The 19,495-nt window shown below is 43.7% G+C and overlaps 1 protein-coding gene across 1 annotated transcript; it reads left to right on the top strand.

Annotated features, from left to right (window-relative positions):
* The first annotated feature begins 2,129 nt into the window (after nt 1-2,129).
* Nucleotides 2,130-16,207, top strand: SEC61G (SEC61 translocon subunit gamma). Its single transcript, XM_077491604.1, has 4 exons — nt 2,130-2,284; nt 7,311-7,409; nt 12,909-13,011; nt 16,070-16,207. The coding sequence occupies exons 2-4, from the start codon at nt 7,316-7,318 to the stop codon at nt 16,077-16,079; spliced, it is 207 nt and encodes a 68-aa protein (XP_077347730.1). The 5' UTR covers nt 2,130-2,284; nt 7,311-7,315; the 3' UTR covers nt 16,080-16,207.
* The last annotated feature ends 3,288 nt before the right edge of the window (nt 16,208-19,495 follow it).

Here is a 19,495-nt window from a genome sequence, read left to right as displayed (position 1 = left end):
AAAAAAAAAAGGAATGTCCTTATGCTTTTGCAGCTCTATATTAGCTTAACCCAATTATCTAATCAGCTGCTATCCACCACAGGAAGGAAAGCTACTCTCCAGTAGATATCGCTCCGAACTTATCGCATAGTTAAATCGCAGAGTTCATCACTTAATTTGCAGCTTAGTTCCTAGCATAGTTCATAACCTTTTCAGTCAGTACTAAGCTGTATCAATACTTAGTCCTTAAGTGAGCTTAAAACTCAGTACTAGTTTCAACTATCAGTTTAGCAGTTTCCAGTAATTCCAGCATTTAATCAATTGAGCCACTCCTAGGGTTATTAGGCAATCATTGACATTTAAACAAGTCCTCTCATTGGTACGTTCTTACAAACATTTCAATTCCGTAGCTCTCATAGATTCATAGGTTTCAAAAAGAATCATTGCTCCATCAAGACCTCTCTTATGTCTCCAGTCAGTTAAATTTTAGCCAGTCCCAGCTGCTGCATCTCTCCCTCAGTTAGTCATCAAATCTCTTTAGCTTCCACAGCAAACACAGTTCAAACACAGTTCACGATGCAACAGCGCTGGATAACCTGGGGGCTCTGGAGGGTAGTATGCAGAGCATAATATACAGAGGACACAAAGGCAGAGATAAGAGGGGGGGCGTATGGAGGAGACAGAGGGGAGGCCAGCAACCAACAGTCACTCGTGGGGTCTCAGGATCAGGTGTTTTCTCTTGCAGCCATTTTTTTGATTGAACCAGGGATATCTCTCACTTACCCCTGTTCAGTTTCCTGCATCCTTTACTGCTGTCCACCCCGATCTATCAGTCGCTCCTCCTTGGTCTCCTGATCCAATATCATGGGGAATAGGCATCTGCGGGGGTCACCATGTGCTGTCCTCTAACACAGTGTTCTATCCCACTTCACCAGCATCTGCATCTGCATCTGCATCAGACTTGCTGCCATGGATCTCCTGCCTCCCCTTCCGTCCTCACAGACACCGCCTCGGGCTCCTCCCCCAGCTTTCCCACATCACATCCTGGCTTTCTCAACCTTTTAACCCTAGAGGATCCCAAAAATCTCTACCATTTCTTTATATTGGCTTTTAAAATGTACAAATGCAGCCATTTAGAAATTGGATGAAAGGTTTAGCACTGGGAAACACTATTTGAAAGAGAAAAAGTGCATTTTATATACAACTATATAGATCAGACCAAAATGAGGAGGAAAGAGGGACGGGGGAACATTGCTCCAAATTAGGGACAGTCCCTCGAAATCAGGGACAGTTGGGAGATATAATTGCGGGTGTTAGGAAGCCGCAGCCGGCATGTGGGAGACTTGGGGTGTCTTCTATTGCATTGCTCCCAACTGTCCCTGATTTGGAAGGACTGTCCCTCTCATTTGTCCCTAATTTTGGTCTGATCTATATAGTTGTACATAAAATGCACTTTGTATCTTTCCAAAAGTGTTTCCCAGTGCTAAACCTTTCATCCAACTTCTAAATTGCTGCATTTGTAAAATTTTAAAGCAAATATAAAGGAATAATGGTAAAAAAAAACAAAAAAAAAACTCTTATGGATTTAATTAACCCTTTTTTGTTTAATTCTCGTTTAAGGGGGTGTGTCCTATGCCTACATACATTTGCTAGTAGGTGTCCCTCATTCCCGTCTATAAATGTTGGGAGGTATGGCTATAACACAGAGAGTAAAGTAGCGCAGTGTTGAATGGCAAAAAATGGCCTGGTCATGAATGGGGTTAAACCTTCTGGGGGTCAAGTGGTTAAACCCATCAGTGTCTCCTTTTCCCACCATGATGTTACATGTATGCTGGCTTTTCATTGACAAATGCACTCATTTTTATGACGAATGAAAGGTTTAGTGCAGTATAACAGTTTTAGTCGTTATATCGTACAATTTTTTTATAGCGATAAGTATCTTGTTTATGTGTCTCTTTCGCTCATTGCTTTTACTTGAGCTTTTTCTGTGAAAACTCAATGCCTTAACAGAAACAATAAAGTTTCACGAAATGTGAAACAAAAAAAGCGCCAGCTCAGCGTATACGATCCAGCTCCAACTCTCCGGCTACCAGACCATAGGGATCCAGAGAGCAGGGATAGAGCGTCCACCTTAGTATTTCCTGTGGGCTGGTACACGTAGACGAAGTGTTATGTGATAGGAGCAGGCGGGGCTGACTTCCGGTGACGTGTGTGATATAGAAGTCGGTGTGTGAGCAGTGCTACGTGTCCTAGAGATCAGAGGCCGGTGAGAGTACAGTGTCTGAGCAGCTACATCATACACACGGTACGTATAGCTGGGACTCGGGGTATGGACCGAGGACACAGCTCAGTGAACCGGGAGTATTCTTTATAGGGAGTTAGTGCCAGCTTTCCGTAGTACCGCCGTGGTGTGTTTCTTGAGAGTAATAGGCTGCAGTTCATATATATGTATATATTGGTTCATGTGTGTATATATATATATATATATATATATATATATATATATATATATATATATATATATATATATATATATATATATATAAAATCTCATTCCTCCTATATCACACGAGACATTCTAGTTCTCTCAGCCTCCTCCAAATCCCTCTCTTTCCCCTGTGATCTGACTTCCCGTTAGAGGGTGACTTCATTCATTCTCCATGCCCCCCTGTATGCAGGAACGTAGACACCCCCTCCTGCTCTCACCCAAGATGGGCCATGGAATGTGTAGTGTGCATAGAACAGTGTACAGTAAATCACAACTATGGTGTGTGTGTATAGAGCAGTGTGCTGTACATCACAACTATGGTGTGTGTGTATAGAGCAGTGTGCTGTACATCACAACTATGGTGTGTGTGTATAGAGCAGTGTGCTGTACATCACAACTATGGTGTGTGTGTATAGAGCAGTGTGCTGTACATCACAACTATGGTGTGTGTGTATAGAGCAGTGTGCTGTACATCACAACTATGGTGTGTGTGTATAGAGCAGTGTGCTGTACATCACAACTATGGTGTGTGTGTATAGAGCAGTGTGCTGTACATCACAACTATGGTGTGTGTGTATAGAGCAGTGTGCTGTACATCACAACTATGGTGTGTGTGTGTGTATAGAGCAGTGTGCTGTACATCACAACTATGGTGTGTGTGTGTGTGTATAGAGCAGTGTGCTGTACATCACAACTATGGTGTGTGTGTATAGAGCAGTGTGCTGTACATCACAACTATGGTGTGTGTGTATAGAGCAGTGTGCTGTACATCACAACTATGGTGTGTGTGTGTGTGTGTATAGAGCAGTGTGCTGTACATCACAACTATGGTGTGTGTGTGTGTGTGTATAGAGCAGTGTGCTGTACATCACAACTATGGTGTGTGTGTGTGTGTGTGTGTGTGTGTATAGAGCAGTGTGCTGTACATCACAACTATGGTGTGTGTGTGTGTGTATAGAGCAGTGTGCTGTACATCACAACTATGGTGTGTGTGTGTGTGTGTATAGAGCAGTGTGCTGTACATCACAACTATGGCGTGTGTGTGTGTGTGTGTATAGAGCAGTGTGCTGTACATCACAACTATGGTGTGTGTGTGTGTGTGTGTGTATAGAGCAGTGTGCTGTACATCACAACTATGGCGTGTGTGTGTGTGTGTATAGAGCAGTGTGCTGTACATCACAACTATGGTGTGTGTGTATAGAGCAGTGTGCTGTACATCACAACTATGGTGTGTGTGTGTATAGAGCAGTGTGCTGTACATCACAACTATGGTGTGTGTGTGTGTATAGAGCAGTGTGCTGTACATCACAACTATGGTGTGTGTGTGTGTATAGAGCAGTGTGCTGTACATCACAACTATGGTGTGTGTGTATAGAGCAGTGTGCTGTACATCACAACTATGGTGTGTGTGTATAGAGCAGTGTGCTGTACATCACAACTATGGTGTGTGTGTATAGAGCAGTGTGCTGTACATCACAACTATGGTGTGTGTGTATAGAGCAGTGTGCTGTACATCACAACTATGGTGTGTGTGTATAGAGCAGTGTGCTGTACATCACAACTATGGTGTGTGTGTATAGAGCAGTGTGCTGTACATCACAACTATGGTGTGTGTGTATAGAGCAGTGTGCTGTACATCACAACTATGGTGTGTGTGTGTGTGTGTATAGAGCAGTGTGCTGTACATCACAACTATGGTGTGTGTGTGTGTGTGTGTATAGAGCAGTGTGCTGTACATCACAACTATGGTGTGTGTGTGTGTGTGTATAGAGCAGTGTGCTGTACATCACAACTATGGTGTGTGTGTGTGTGTGTGTGTGTGTGTGTGTGTGTATAGAGCAGTGTGCTGTACATCACAACTATGGCGTGTGTGTGTGTGTATAGAGCAGTGTGCTGTACATCACAACTATGGTGTGTGTGTGTGTGTGTGTGTGTGTGTGTGTGTGTGTATAGAGCAGTGTGCTGTACATCACAACTATGGTGTGTGTATAGAGCAGTGTGCTGTACATCACAACTATGGTGTGTGTGTGTGTGTGTGTGTGTGTATAGAGAAGTGTGCTGTACATCACAACTATGGTGTGTGTGTGTGTATATAGAGCAGTGTGCTGTACATCACAACTATGGTGTGTGTGTGTGTGTATAGAGCAGTGTGCTGTACATCACAACTATGGTGTGTGTGTGTGTATAGAGCAGTGTGCTGTACATCACAACTATGGTGTGTGTGTGTGTATAGAGCAGTGTGCTGTACATCACAACTATGGTGTGTGTGTGTGTATGTATAGAGCAGTGTGCTGTACATCACAACTATGGTGTGTGTGTGTGTATAGAGCAGTGTGCTGTACATCACAACTATGGTGTGTGTGTGTGTGTGTATAGAGCAGTGTGCTGTACATCACAACTATGGTGTGTGTGTATAGAGCAGTGTGCTGTACATCACAACTATGGTGTGTGTGTGTGTGTGTGGAGCAGTGTGCTGTACATCACCACAACTATGGTGTGTGTGTGTGTGTGTGTGTGTGTGTATAGAGCAGTGTGCTGTACATCACCACAACTATGGTGTGTGTGTGTATAGAGCAGTGTGCTGTACATCACCACAACTATGGTGTGTGTGTGTGTATAGAGCAGTGTGCTGTACATCACCACAACTATGCTGTGTGTGTGTGTATAGAGCAGTGTGCTGTACATCACCACAACTATGGTGTGTGTGTGTGTATAGAGCAGTGTGCTGTACATTACAACTATGGTGTGTGTGTATAGAGCAGTGTGCTGTACATTACAACTATGGTGTGTGTGTGTATAGAGCAGTGTGCTGTACATCACCACAACTATGGTGTGTGTGTGTGTGTGTAGAGCAGTGTGCTGTACATCACCACAACTATGGTGTGTGTGTGTGTGTATAGAGCAGTGTGCTGTACATCACCACAACTATGGTGTGTGTGTGTGTATAGAGCAGTGTGCTGTACATCACCACAACTATGGTGTGTGTGTGTGTGTGTGTATAGAGCAGTGTGCTGTACATCACAACTATGGTGTGTGTGGAGCAGTGTGCTGTACATCACAACTATGGTGTGTGTGTATATATAGAGCAGTGTGCTGTACATCACCACAACTATGGTGTGTGTATGGAGCAGGGTGCTGTACATCACCACAACTATGTTGGGGGTGTGCGTCTATAGAGCAGCATGCTGTACATCACAACTATAGGATGTGTAGTGTGCATAGAGCATTGCACTGTACATCACAACTATGGGGTGTGTTTAGAGCAGCATACTGTACATGACCACAACTAATGTACACTGCTCAGTCCAAACAAACGCGGGGGGGGGGGGGTAGATACAGGAGATCAGAGGCAGAAAAGCAGTAAAAAATATCACAAAAATAGATTGCTGGACCACTAATAAGTATGAGCTCCGGTGTGTTTGCACCACACGTGCAGAGCCCGCCAGGAAGTCAGCACTGCGCTAATCACAGGCAGTGAGACATTGTCCCGATGCGCAGCTGCAGAGATCGTAAATGTCTCACTGCCTGTGATTAGCGCAGTGCTGACTTCCTGGCGGGCTCTGCACGTGTGGTGCAAACACACCGGAGCTCATACTTATTAATTAGTGGACATGTAATGGATGATTTTTGGAAAAGATTGTGTTCTTTCTACATCTGTATGAAACATTGGGTCTCTGGGGCTGTCATCCTGTGACCCTTTCCTTTCGGGGGGGGGGGGCAGGATACTTGTCTTTGACAGGCATCCTTTCCCACTTCCAGGAGGCTCAGCTGTGGCTATTGACATCATGGCTGTAGGAGAGAGGATCGAGGCCTCGCACATGTGCAGTAGGGTTCTCGGAGTGAAGCTGAAAGGCTACACTGCCGGGTTCCCTTACCTGCAATGGCGGCAGCACTCGACAACTGATGGAAACATCCACAGCGGTGCCAACATTGTTGGACAGGTAAGTGTCCGATTAAAAGCCAGCAGCTGCAGTATGTGTAGCTGATGGTTTTTAATGGTGGTTGTTTTGTTTTTTGGCAGACCTCCTCTATAAAGGGGCAAGGTGCATGACATTTGAAGTGCACTCCCTGCATTTGCAGTGCAAAAAATTTCAGCATGCGCTACTTTTTTTTTTTTTTTTTTTTTTTGTTTGTTTTTATAAATGAAATTTATATCCATATGCATGAAACATTTATGTTTTGGGCCTACTTGCAATGATTTACACCAGAGGTCCCTAAACCCCCCCCCCCGGGTTAGGGACCTCTGGTGTAAATCATTGCAAGTAGGCCCAAAACATAAACGTTTCATGCATATGGATATATATTGCATTTATAAAAAAAAAAAAAAAAAAAAACTGCATCTGCTGATAGGATTTGTTTACGTCTCCACATCTCCATTGGTCTTGGAAAAGCAATCTGCAGTAGATCACTTTCAGAGAGCAGTGCAGGTTTAGCTAATGGGCATTCGGGAGGTGATGCAGCCATCTCCTAAATGCGCTTTTTTTTTTTTTTTTTTTTTTTTTTTTTTTTTTTTTCCCTGACAGGCGAATGGGCTTTTTGAATGCTGTGCCATAACTAGGAGCCTAGCATTTGGCTCAGTTTCAGGTCGTCTTGTTCCTTGGCAGTACTGCCCACTGAAAGTGTTGGGATAATTTTTGCTCCAAAGCATTGTGGCCACGACATGCGTGCGTTCCCTCTCCATGCAGCTGACTTTGCATTGTAAATAGGGGTTTGTAAAAACACGGCTCAACTATTCATTAATAGCCCACCCAGTTACCTGTTCATTTTACAGTATTATGACATTTGCGGGCTTTTTTTGTTTTTTCTATGTTTATAGTACTTAAACTTTATTTTTTATTTTTAGGCACCATGGATCAGGTAATGCAGTTTGTTGAGCCCAGCCGCCAATTTGTGAAAGATTCTATCAGACTTGTCAAGAGGTGTACTAAACCAGACAGAAAAGGTAAAAAAAAACATTTTTCAACAGCTAGTTATAACCATATACTTGATTCTGAAAATAGCTTTTTTTTTTTTTTTTTTTTTTTTTTTTTTTTTTTCTCCTCCCTCTTCTTTCTCCCCCCCCCCCCCTCACTGTTTTAGCTCCCCACCCTTCCCCTTGATCCTCAGTTTTTGATTGTTTCTCCCTACACAGCGAAATGTGGGTGTGGGGGGTTTTATTTTTATTTATTTATTTTTAATTTTCTAACCAGATGTCCAAGGGTTGGGTGGTAACTGTGAGGCAGGTATGGGCAGGCCTGGGGCTGAAATATATCCTGCAGGCTCTGGCCTTTTCACAAGTGGCCCAGAAACTGTATCAGCAATCCGGTCACTGGAGTGAATCAGCTTATGTTGTACACTGCTTAACATCAGTGCCTCTTAGGCTCCTTCTGTCTTCCTCTCTAAGTGGAGGACGATGGTGCGACCCCCCCCCCCCCCCCCCCCCCGGGGAGGGGAAGTGCTGGAGGAGATGCTGACCAGCGTGGCGGCTGAAGAGAGCCCAAAGAGGCACCAGTTCACTACGGTGGATAAGTGGCACAGAGGAGCGAGTGTCTGCCCAGAAGCTTCTGCTAAGATCACCAGCCACAGCTCCCTCTTACATCGGAGATGCTGTGGTTATTGGAACAGTAGGTTTCCAGCCTCTCCCTATAAGTCCGCTTGTAGTAGGGTTAATATAGTGCAGAGGGGATACCTGGTAGATGCAAAGTTTCTTACAGGACAAGTATACCACTGAACAAGTTATTAAAGGAGGGTTGATTGTGCAGTGGTTGTCAGGAACCTGTAGGGCTCAAGAGTAAGCTCCCTGGTCAGCAGGTGCACTAGGTATCCCGGCCCTATTAGTCCAGCTGCTAGGAATCTGAAGTTGCTCTAAGATGCTTAAAAGCTGACCTTCTTCTACCTTTCAATGATATGGCAGGGATCAAGCTTCTGTGCAGCACAGCAGAAATGCATGGGGAAGGCACAGTAATGATTTCCCTTGTGAACTGGATTCAGGAGTTACTTCTCTACAAACAGAATCAAGGGGAAGGGTCGGGACTTAAAACAGCTATTGATTGTGTCTCCTGTAGGGAAGAGCCTCTCATGTGTGCAGTCCTGGAAGATTTCCTAGAAATTCAGTTACTGGTCAGTGTAACTGGTACTTTTTTCCTTGTTACTGAGGGGAATTTGACTAATACTACAGACCTCATGTCTAGGCTTTTCTTAAAGTGTGGCACACCCTAGAAAGTGATAAGCTGTAGATTGGGGGGGATTGCTTATGTGATGAGGGGCAGATTTGAAACATTTTAGACTAGTGATACAGTAAAATATAACTCCAAGTAAAGATCTTGCTTTCAGTCATATGCTTCATATATTTTACTCTGGAGGGATATTCTGTGTAGTCATAGCAGGAAAAGATGGCGGCTGACGTTTTTCTGTTTCCATTCACAAGGCCCAGCGCAACTCGCGCAGGGGCAGTAGGAACCAGGCTGTGATGCTGCAAGGCTTCATCTCCTGTTTCCCTTACTAGAGATGCCTGCACCAGAAGCCGATTGAAGAATCGGTTCAGGTGACATCCTTGGTTCCAGGGGCAGGTAAGTGTCCTTTTTATTAGGTCAACAACTACAGGATTTGTGGCTGCTGACTTAGTATTTTGGGGGGAGCTTGGAGGTCCTTGTTAACCACTTGCCTACTAGGCACTTTCACCCCCGTTCTGCCCAGATCAGCTTTCAGTGCTGTCGAACTTTGCATGGCCATCTCGCCATCATGTAATTTTAGTTTTAGGCTGAACTTCCACTTTAATTCTGTGTATATCAGAGATAACTTGGTTTAATGTCAGCATGAGTCTTGGGCTCCATGCACACTAGCTCAAAAATGCTTGATGAAAACGCTCATAAGCAAGGCTTGACAAATCCCAGGTCGCCGTTGCGACTAGAAATTGTGCCCGGGCGCCTGGGTTTCTGTCACTGACAGGTGCCTCTGTTGCTCTGTGTCTGGTAGTTTGGATGAAGCAGAAAGAGCAATTCAGCAGCCTCTGACATCCTCCTCCCTTCTCCACACACTGTTAGCAGAGCAGTGCCGCAGTGTGTGAAACTGTATGTAGAGAGGAGCTGTCAAAATTGAGGCTGAATGTCGGGGTGGGCAGGACCCAGCTTTCCAACCCCAGCCAATGGGATGGGGATCTGGCCGGTGCCGATATGTGTATGTGGCCCCTCCCCTTTCTTAAGCAGCCCAATCATTGGCTGGATAGCGGCCGGGTCCCGCCCACCTCTGACATCACGCTGAATGTGTCAGCTCCTCTCTCTCGCCATATAGTTTCACACAGTGCAGCACTGCAGGGAGCATTCAGTTTCACTATCGCCTATGAAACTTGCCAGTGCCATCTGCCAATGACATTTAGTGCTACCTGCTAGTGCCAGTTAGTGCCACTTGCCAATGCCACCTGCCAGTGCAATCCAGTGCCACTTGCCAATGCCAGTTAATGCCACCTGCCAGTGCAATCCAGTGCCACTTGCCAATCTGGGCCACCTGCCAGTGCCAAGCAGTGCAACCTGTTAGTGCTGCCTGCCAATGCCAGTTAGTGCCGCCTGCCAGTGCTGCCCATCAGTGTCACCTGCCAGTTGCCATTAGTGGCACCTCAGTGCTGCCTATTGGTTCCCATCAATGCCACCTGTCAGTGGCCATCAGTTCCAACCTCAATGCCACCCCATCAGTGTCCATTAGTGCAGCCTATCAAAGCACATCAGTGAAGGAGTAAAAAAACTTGCAAAATCTTATAACAAAACAAAAGTTGATTTTATTTTTATTTTTATTTTTTTTAATTTTTTTAATATGGTCTTTCTCTTGGCATCAGGCATGAGCAATTCTTATTGTCCGATGCCCCAGACATGCAGTTCTGGGCGCTGGGCAGAGGATTTAAATAACATGCTCCTAGATTCTATGCAAATTTGTCAAGCCCTGCTCATAAGGACTTTTTAGTGTGTGTGTCTATATGTATGTATAATTGTTTTTTGAGACTGCGCTTTCTTTTGGTGGTGTTTACTTACCACCAGGTCTTTAATTTTTGCTGAACAAATAAAATAAGGTTTTTCTTAAGTTTCTGTTATAAAATGTAGTAACTATATCAAATTTTCTCCTTCACTGATGGAGCAATGTTGGCTGCACCGATCATTAGGACACTGATAATCAGTGTCCCGATTATCAGTGTAGATGTCTCCTGTGCTACTTTATGCCATTGGTGTTTTTTGAGATTCAGCTTTTAGGAGTAGAAGAGTTTTTTTGTAGTGGGGGTGTGGTGTGATTTATTTATTTTATTTTTTTTTTTCTTCCCTGTTTAAAAAAAAAAAAAAAAAAATGCTTAAAGCTCCTAGAAGCTGACAAAAAAAAATGTTATGAGCGATTTCATCCAGCATTTTTAGATAACAAATGCTAATGTGCATGGAGCCTTAGACCCCTTTCACATCAAGGCGTTTTGCAGGCGCTATATCGTTGGAAATAGCGCCTGCTATCAGCCCAAAAAAAGCTGCACCATTGTCTGTAGTGTGAAAGCCCGAGGGCTTTCACCCTGGAGCAGTGCGCTGGCAGGACGTCAGGGAAAAGTCCTGCCAGCAGCTTCTTTGGAGCAGTGTTTACCACTGCTCCCATTGAAATCGGTGGGGCAGCACTGTAATACCGCTGGCAAAATGCCGCAATTGCCGGCGGTTTTAACCCTTTCTCGGCCGCTAGCGGGGGGTAAAAAGCGCCCCGCTAGCGGCTGAAATGCGCTGCAAATCCCACGGTAAAACGCCGCTAAAAATAGCGGCGTCTTGCACTGTCGCACCCCATTATCTCTGATTTTTAGTCAATCTCTTCCCCACACACAGGAAGCAAAGAGGAGGGGGAAAAAAGGCATTAACCACTTGCTTACTGGGCACTTAAACCCCCCTCAGTCCCAGACCAATTTTCAGCTTTCAGCGCTGATGCACTTTGAATGACAATTGCGCGGGCATACAACACTGTACCCAAATGAAATTTCTATCATTTTTTTTCCCACAAATAGAGCTTTCTTTTGGTGGTATTTAGTTACAGCTCGGAGTTTTATTTTTTGCTAAACAAACAAAAAAAGATGCAAAAAAAAAAAAAAAAAAAAATCATGTTTTAATAGTTTGTTATACAATTTTGCAAACGGGTAATTTTTCTCCTTCATTGAAGTGCGCTGATAAGGCGGCACTGATGGGCTGCATTGGTGGGCACTAATAGGCACAGTTAAGGCGGCACTAATAGGCACAGATAAGGCGGCACTGATGGGCAAAGATGGGCACAGATAAGATGGCACGGATGGGTGGCACGGATGGGCACTGATAGGTACCACAGATAGATGGGACTGATGGGCACTGATAGGTGGCACTGATAGGGGGCTCTGATGGGGGGCACTGCTGGGCGGCACTGGGGTGCAGCACCTTTGAGGCAGATTGGGTGGCACTGTGGGGTGGCACTGTGGGCATTATGGGCACAGACGGGGGGCACTTACTTTTACTTTGTTATATTTCAGGATGGCACTGCGGGAGGCAGGTGGGCACTGGCAGGTGGCATGTGGTGCCTTTCATTGCTGGCCGTGATCGGGACTGATGTCCCGATCACGGCCGCCGGTGATCGGCTTTTTTTTTTTCTCCTCGCGCTGTCAGCGCGAGGAGGAATAATAGCCGATTACCGGCTCCGTTCTATCACATGATCAGCTGTCATTGGCTGACAGCTGATCACGTGATAAGGGGTCGGGATCGACCCCTTACACGGATCGGTGATCAGGCGAGTCTCACGGACTCGCCGATCACAGAGCGCGCCGCGCGCGCCCCTCAGGGGGCGCGCAGGCCGCTCGTAACCAGGACGACGTCAATAGACGTAGTCCTGGAAATCTAGGTCCGCGCTAATGCCGTCATTCGGCAATAGCGCGGTACCCAAGTGGTTAAAGTGGAAGTTCAAACTAAAATCTCTATTTCTACTTGCATCCACAATCTAACCTAACTAGCCCTGTGAAGAGAAAATGCGTACCTTTTTTCTGAAGCTGCTCCAGTCCCACGCTGAGCGATCATTGGCAGCTTTAGTGTGTGGGAGTGTGCAGAAGGGGCAACCGTCAACAGAAGCCCCATAGTAACACTATGGGTGATGTCATTCTCCAGCCATTTGTCGGCTGTCTCCTGCACAAGGCATATGCCACTGGAGACCAGATCGGCTGCAGAAAACGTGTGTGTGTGTGTGTGTGTGTGTGTGTGTGTGTGTGTGTGTAGCAATTGTTGCTTTACAGGGCTACATAGGTTAGTCTTTAGATTGTGGATGCAAGTAGATCTACAGATTTTAAAAGTGGAAGTTCAGCCTAAAACTAAAAAGTACCGTAGGAAGGACTCTGGCCAGATTTGCTTTGGTAAATATAAAGGAAAATTGGACACTGGTCAGCTGATTTCACTTGTGCTTATCATATGATGTGGCTAATAATGTATAATTTTATTTTCAGAATTCCAGAAGATCGCAATGGCAACTGCAATTGGATTTGCAATTATGGGATTTATTGGATTCTTTGTAAAACTAATTCACATCCCCATCAATAATATTATTGTGTAAGTGTAAATCAAATAATTTTTATTAGGATTGGAATTTTCTCCCACAAACAAAATGATCGCCAATGCATTCTGTATATGTCCTGATCTGTAATGATGGAAATGTGTAACTGCATGATCTGAGCCTGGGTGGAAAGAGGTTTGTTTAACCACTTCAGCTCTGGAAGGTTCTACCCCCTTCATGACCAGGCCATCTTTTGCTATTTAGCACTATGCTACATTAACTGATAATTGCGTGGCCATGTAACTGTACTCAAATGACATTTGTATATAATTTTTTTTTTTCTTTCCACACAAATATAGATTTCTTTTGGTGGGGTTTGATCATTACTGGGTTTATTTTTTTTTTTTTATTCTATAAATGAAAGAAGACCCCACACTTTGAAGAAGAGCGATTATTTTACTTATTTTCTTTCTGCTCTAAAACCTACTCCATAAAGGATTTCTTCATATATTTTAGTCAAAATTGTATTCTGCTCCTTATTTTTTGTGTATAGAAAAAGTGTTTAGAGCTGCACAACTCTGGCCAAAATGAGAACTTTTTGTTTTTTTTTTTGTTCACGATTCTTGCAAATCTTTCACATTATACAAAAAAAGGTCTGACTTTACTGGTTAGTGTGTTTTTTGTTGTTTTTTTAATTTTTTTATTAAAGTTATTTTTTCCAAAAAATTGCATTTTGAAAGACCGCTGCGCAAATACAGTGACAAAAAATATTGCAACCACCACCACTTTATTCTCTACTAAATAAAGTGTGTATATTTTCTAGCAAAGATTTTAACTTGAAACCAACAAATGTCAGAAAAGGGTTTAGTGGTTAAACTTTCTTCATTCACACACAAGTCTATTCCATTGACAAGACAAATTGTTTACACTTAGTTCCACTGTAAAACAATGTTATGATTCTTGGCAGACTGCTTGTGTGGTGTCTTCTCCCCCCCTTTTTGGGCTGTCTGCTTCAGCAGAGAGAATTCTTTGCATAGACAGAATCATCAAACACTTTTGTCAAGATTGTAATAACTATTCTTGGCGATTAATCGTGTAGTTCTAATAAGTGTATATTTGGTTTGTGTGAAGTTCTACTGCCTACGAACTATGGTGTGTATACAGCGGGTAAAATAAGTATTCAACGCATCACTTTTTTTTCTTTTTTAGGTACCATATTGATCAGCGTATAACACGCAACCCCACCCCCCGGAACGGGGGGGGAGAATCACGGGTGCGTGTTATACGCCGGTGGTGGGCGGCGCGAGTGGTGGTGGGGGTGGTGGCGGGCGGCGCGATTGGTGGTGGTGGCGGGCGGCGCGAGTGGTGGTGGCGGGCGGCGCGAGTGCTGTCGGAAATCACAGAGCCATCATCTCCGCTTGTCTCTTGCATCACACAGTCCAGCCACCTGCATTGGACAAGTGTTCTGCCTATCACATGAGCTGGTCCAATGCCGAGTGTTTGACTGCTGACTGAGCCGAGTAAACAGATGATGGCTCGGTGATTTCCTGCAAGGTGAGCTGCATTGAGGCAGATGGGCACAGATCAGGCTGCATTGATGCTCGCTGACCATTATTTTGCTTCAAAGTGGTTTAATTTAACCTGAAACTTCCCTCTTAAATTGGGGTGCATGTTGTACACAGGTAAATCAATTTCTAAAGGTGCTATTGATGTTAAATTTCCACCTGTTGGTAGAAATCTATACATACAGTATATCACATTTTTGTAACTATTTTACTATACCTTTTTTCATGTGATGACACTTTGCTACGCTTATGCTGTGTACACACGATCGGCATTCCAGTCGGAAAAGGGGGGGGGGGGGGGGGGGGGGGGAAGAGAGAGAATCGGCAGAAAATCGGATGGTGTGTATGGGGCTTAAGTGAAAATGGAGTTCACCAGAGCATTACAGGTTGCCACTGGAGTCCTCTTCCACGACATCATGGAGCTGGTGGCTTAGAGACCTTGCGGTCCTCTGCCTTCCCTTTTTGAAGATGCTCAATAGGATTTAGTTCTGTAAACATGCTTGGCCAGTCCATCGCCTTTTACCCTTTGCTTTTTTAGCAAGGTGGTGGTTGTCTTGGAGGCAGTTATGTTGGAATACTGCCCTGCAGTCCAGACTCTGAAGGGAGGGGATCATATGCTGCTTCAATATGTCACAGTACATGTTGGCATTCATGGTTCCCTTTAATGAATTGTAGCTTCCCAGTGCCGACAGCACTCATGCAGCCCCAGACCATGACACTCCCACAACCATGCTTGACTAGGTAAGACAGACTTGTCTTTGTACTCCCTCACCTGGTTGCCGCCACACAAGCTTGACACCATATGAACCAAATAAGTGTATCTTGATCTCATAAGACCACAGGGCATGGTTCCAGTAATCCACGTCCTTAGTCTGCCTGTCTTCAGCAAACTGTGGACCTTTATGTGTATCCTCTTTAGAAGAGGCTTCCTTCTGGGATGACAGCAATGCAGACCAATTTGATGCTGTGTATGGTCTGAGCACTGCTAGGCTGCTTCTACCCCACCAAACTCTGCAGCAATGTTGGGAGCATGCATATATCTTTATCAAAGACAACCTCTGGATATGATGCTGAGCATGTGCACTCAACTTCTTTGGTCAACCATGGCGAGGCCTGTTCTGAGTGGAACCTGTCCTGTTAAACCTCTGTATGGTCTTGACCACTGTGCTGCTGCTCAGTTTCAGGGTCTTGGCAATCTTCTGATAGCCCAGGCCATCTTTATGTATAGCAACAATTCTGAGGCTAAGTGGACCCAATTTGGACATTTTCACTTAGGGGTGTACTGGCTTTTGTGAGATACTGTATGAATACATTCATAAATTGAGTTATGCGTAACAAACAGGAATGACACAGGAAAAAAAATATTGAACATACTAACTAAAATGTATTTAGTTTTCCCCCAGCAATTCATATTCCTGGTATGTGGCTGCTGTACCATGTACTTAAATGAGAAAGTATCCTGTTCTTTTGTATTGTTTGCTTTGTGTGAAATTGCTTTGACAAATTTAACAAATCCATTTTTTTTTTTTTCTTCCCCTTTAATTTTCAGTGGCAGCTAGACTTCTCGGCTCAGGCAACCTCAAGGATTTAAACCTCCCCGTTGTGTTAATGAACAAGTTCTAGTATTTTGTTCTTATGTATATTTTTTATTTGGCTTCATTCATGTAATAAAATCTGTAAAATACTATTTGTATAGTTTTTAAGCTCAAAGATGCAACTATGTTGGTGTCCCTTGTTAATATTACATTAGTATTTTTAGTTTTTGAAGGACATTTACAGGTACGTTGCCCTTTAAAGACATTTCATATCAAAAACCATGTGAGGGAGGGAGGGGAGAGTCCAAAAAAATTGAATGCACCACACACAATTCCACAGTGAATGGCACCACTTAGAAAGGAGAGGAGTGTCACAGAACAGCTCCACCACAAAGAATTAATATGTATGTTCCTTACCAGAACACAGGGTCACTGAGATTATCTCCAGGAACAGCCAACTATCTGGTCTTAACTACACTCACTCAATGGAAGGATTAGAATACAGAGGAATCCAACATAGTGTAGTATTTATGGCAATTAATTTTCACTTGCAGTGGCCATGTGATAAGAACAGCATGTAAGAAACAAACTGTCGGAGTGTCCTCCCAGTGTCTGGAATAATAGCATGTGTGTGGCCCCGGCTAACGCATTTCTCCGTAACAGCCTTGTCTGCGAGACAGAAGCTTGCACAGGACTTCCACAGAAGAGGAAACTGCAGCTCAGTATGTCCACAATTATCTTGCTCAATCACCACAGATGCTTTTAATAATTGAGCCATACCTTCAAAATTGGCAAATATTAAAAATAAAGGCTTAAGAAAGAATTTAGAAATAAAATACGGTGTACAGTATTTAAAAACAAGAAACGCTAATAAAGCGTTCCATCTTGTGGTCAAAAAGAGATATAGCACCCTCTGTACCTCAGACTCAGGGCCATGTACAATTTTAATCACTTCAGCCTTGGAAGATGTTCCTCCTTAATGACCAGGCCATTTTTCGTGATACAGCACTGCATCGCTTTAACTGACCATTGCACGGTCGTGCGATGCTGTGCCCAAATAAAATTGCTGTCTTTTTTTTTTTTCTACCCACAAATAGAGCTTTCTTTTGGTGGTATTTGATCACTTAGTTTTTTGTTTATAGCGTTAAAAAAAATGGGCTGCTAAGGATATGAAAGAGCACTGTTCCCGATCTCTGACATGTCATTAGGCAATTGCCTTGTTTACATAGAGTTCCCAGTTCTGCCTCTGTACACAGCTATTGCGGGTCGCCAGCAGACATAGAGTCCACAGGCCCACGCATATACAGGTATGTCGGTTCACGCAGGAGAGCCACAGTATATCTGCATGAGCTGGTCAGCAAGTGGTTAAGGAACTCAGTTAAATGATAGCCAGACCATTGTTCCTCATTTTTTTTGGACAGTTTACTGATTGGAATGGCATCAGCTGATTGCAGAAAAGCCAACATGGCACCAATATTCAAAAAAGGCCAGAGATATATCCCTGGGCGCTATAGGCCAGCTAGCCTAACATCAATCATCTGGAGGGGATGATAAGGGACTATATACAAGATTACTAATAATACCGTTTTCATTACTGTAATCAGCATGGTTTCATAAAGAATCCTTCTTGCCAGACCAATCTTTTAACTTTCTATGAAGAAGTGAACTGCCATCTAGATAAAGGAAGGCCTGTGGATGTGGTGATTCTGGATTTTTCAAAGGCATTTGATACAGTTCCCCGCAAAATGTTTACTGTATAAACTGAGGTCTGTCGGCATAGACCATAGGGTAAGTATGGTCTATTGAAAATTTCGAAGGGTGGTGATAAATGGTGAGTACTCGGAATGGTCTGGTGTGGAAAGTGGGGTCCCACAAGGAGCTGTCCTGGGACCAATCCTGTTTAATTTATTCATAACCGATCTAGAGGATGAGATAAACCGCTCAATCTCAGTATTTGCAGACAATACAAAGTTAAGCAGGGCAATAACTTACGCAGGATGTGGAAACCTTGCAAGAAGACCTAAACAAATTAATAGGGTGGGCAACTACATGGCAAATGAGGTTTAATAATAAAAAATGTAAGGTAATGCATTTGGGTGCCAAGAATATGAACACAAGTTACTTGCTGGGGGGTGTACGGGAACCTAGAATGGAAGATAACCTGAAGGACTGGGGGTCCTAGTAGATGACAGACGCAGCAATGCCAGGCTGTGGCTAGAAAAGCCAACAAAATATTGCCATGCATTAAAAAGGGCATTTACTCGAGAGATAAAACGATAATTCTCCCACTCTTCAAGGCTCTAGTCCGGCCATATCTTGAGTGTGTGGTCCAGTTCTGGAAGGATGTGCTGGTGGTGAGAGTCCATAGAAGAGCAACAAAGCTGCTAAAGAGACTGTAGGACCTCAGCAATGGAGAAAGACTACAAGCCTTGAACTTATTCTCTCTGTACAGTAGAGGCATGAGAAGAGATATGATATTGATGTACAAATACCGTGCTGGTGATCCTAGCATAGAGAAAAAACATTTCTGTTAAAGGAAATTTAAAGAGACACACGGTCATTCGCTAAAATTAGAAGAGAAGCGGTTTAACCCGAAACTGCTTAGAGGGTTCTTGTCCGAGCAGTAAGAATGTGTAATTCTCTTCCACAAACAGTGGTATCAGCAGGGAGTTTCAAAAAACTATTACATGGGTTTAAGGATGACAGCATACAAGGATATACAATCTAATACTCATAGACCCAAACACACAAGTTGAACTGGATGGGCTTATGTCTTTTTTCAACCTCGCCAACTATGTAAATATGTAATTGCAGAGGACTTGAAAAAGAAGGGTCAACACTGCAAATATTGACTCTTTGCATAAACTTACCATTGTAACATCTGACAAAAAGATCTAAAAACACTGAAGCAGCAGACTTTGTGAAAATTTAGATTTGTGCTATTCTCAAAACTTTTGGCCACAGCTGTAGATTTCTATGTCCAAAAAGTGGATACTGGTTAAACTGCAATCATAAGTAAACCGGATCCCCCAGTTGTTCAAATTCAGTTGATTCATAAACGCATGCAAGGATGCTTCATCATCTCGCCAGAGTAAGAAGGCATAATCTATATAGCACTGCCACTTGGTTAAACATTAATTTCTCAGCTTCCTCCTCCCACCTCACCATAAATAAATTGGTGAGGCTGAAGGCAAACTTGGCCGCCATCGCAACGCCATTCCATTGCAAATAGAATTCCCCAGAGTACCAAAAATAATTGTGTGTTATGGCAAAATCAAGTAATTTTAGAATGAATTCTGTTTAGCAGGAAGTGACTGATCACCATGTAAATAATATTCTGCAGCTGAAAGTCCTCTATCATGGAGGATAATGATATACAGCGTAGGACACTTCTGCTGTGACCAACGTGTCCCCCAACACATCTCAAACCATCTAGTTGA

The sequence above is a fragment of the Lithobates pipiens genome, unplaced genomic scaffold, assembly GCF_037356315.1.
Source record: "Lithobates pipiens isolate NorthernLeopardFrog02 unplaced genomic scaffold, aLitPip1_a1.2 Scaffold_19, whole genome shotgun sequence".
NCBI classification, from domain to species: Eukaryota; Metazoa; Chordata; class Amphibia; order Anura; family Ranidae; genus Lithobates; species Lithobates pipiens.
Note: the sequence above shows the minus strand (reverse complement) of the source record. Positions and strands in the feature narration are given on the sequence as shown.

What these genes read in the sequence shown, in the direction of transcription:
- SEC61G (XM_077491604.1), top strand. Translation starts at nt 7,316, where the DNA reads ATGGATCAGGTAATGCAGTTTGTTGAGCCCAGCCGCCAATTTGTGAAA. An exon ending in TACTAAACCAGACAGAAAAG is followed by an intron (nt 7,410 to 12,908) that starts GTAAAAAAAAAC and finishes TTTTATTTTCAG; the next exon opens with AATTCCAGAAGATCGCAATG.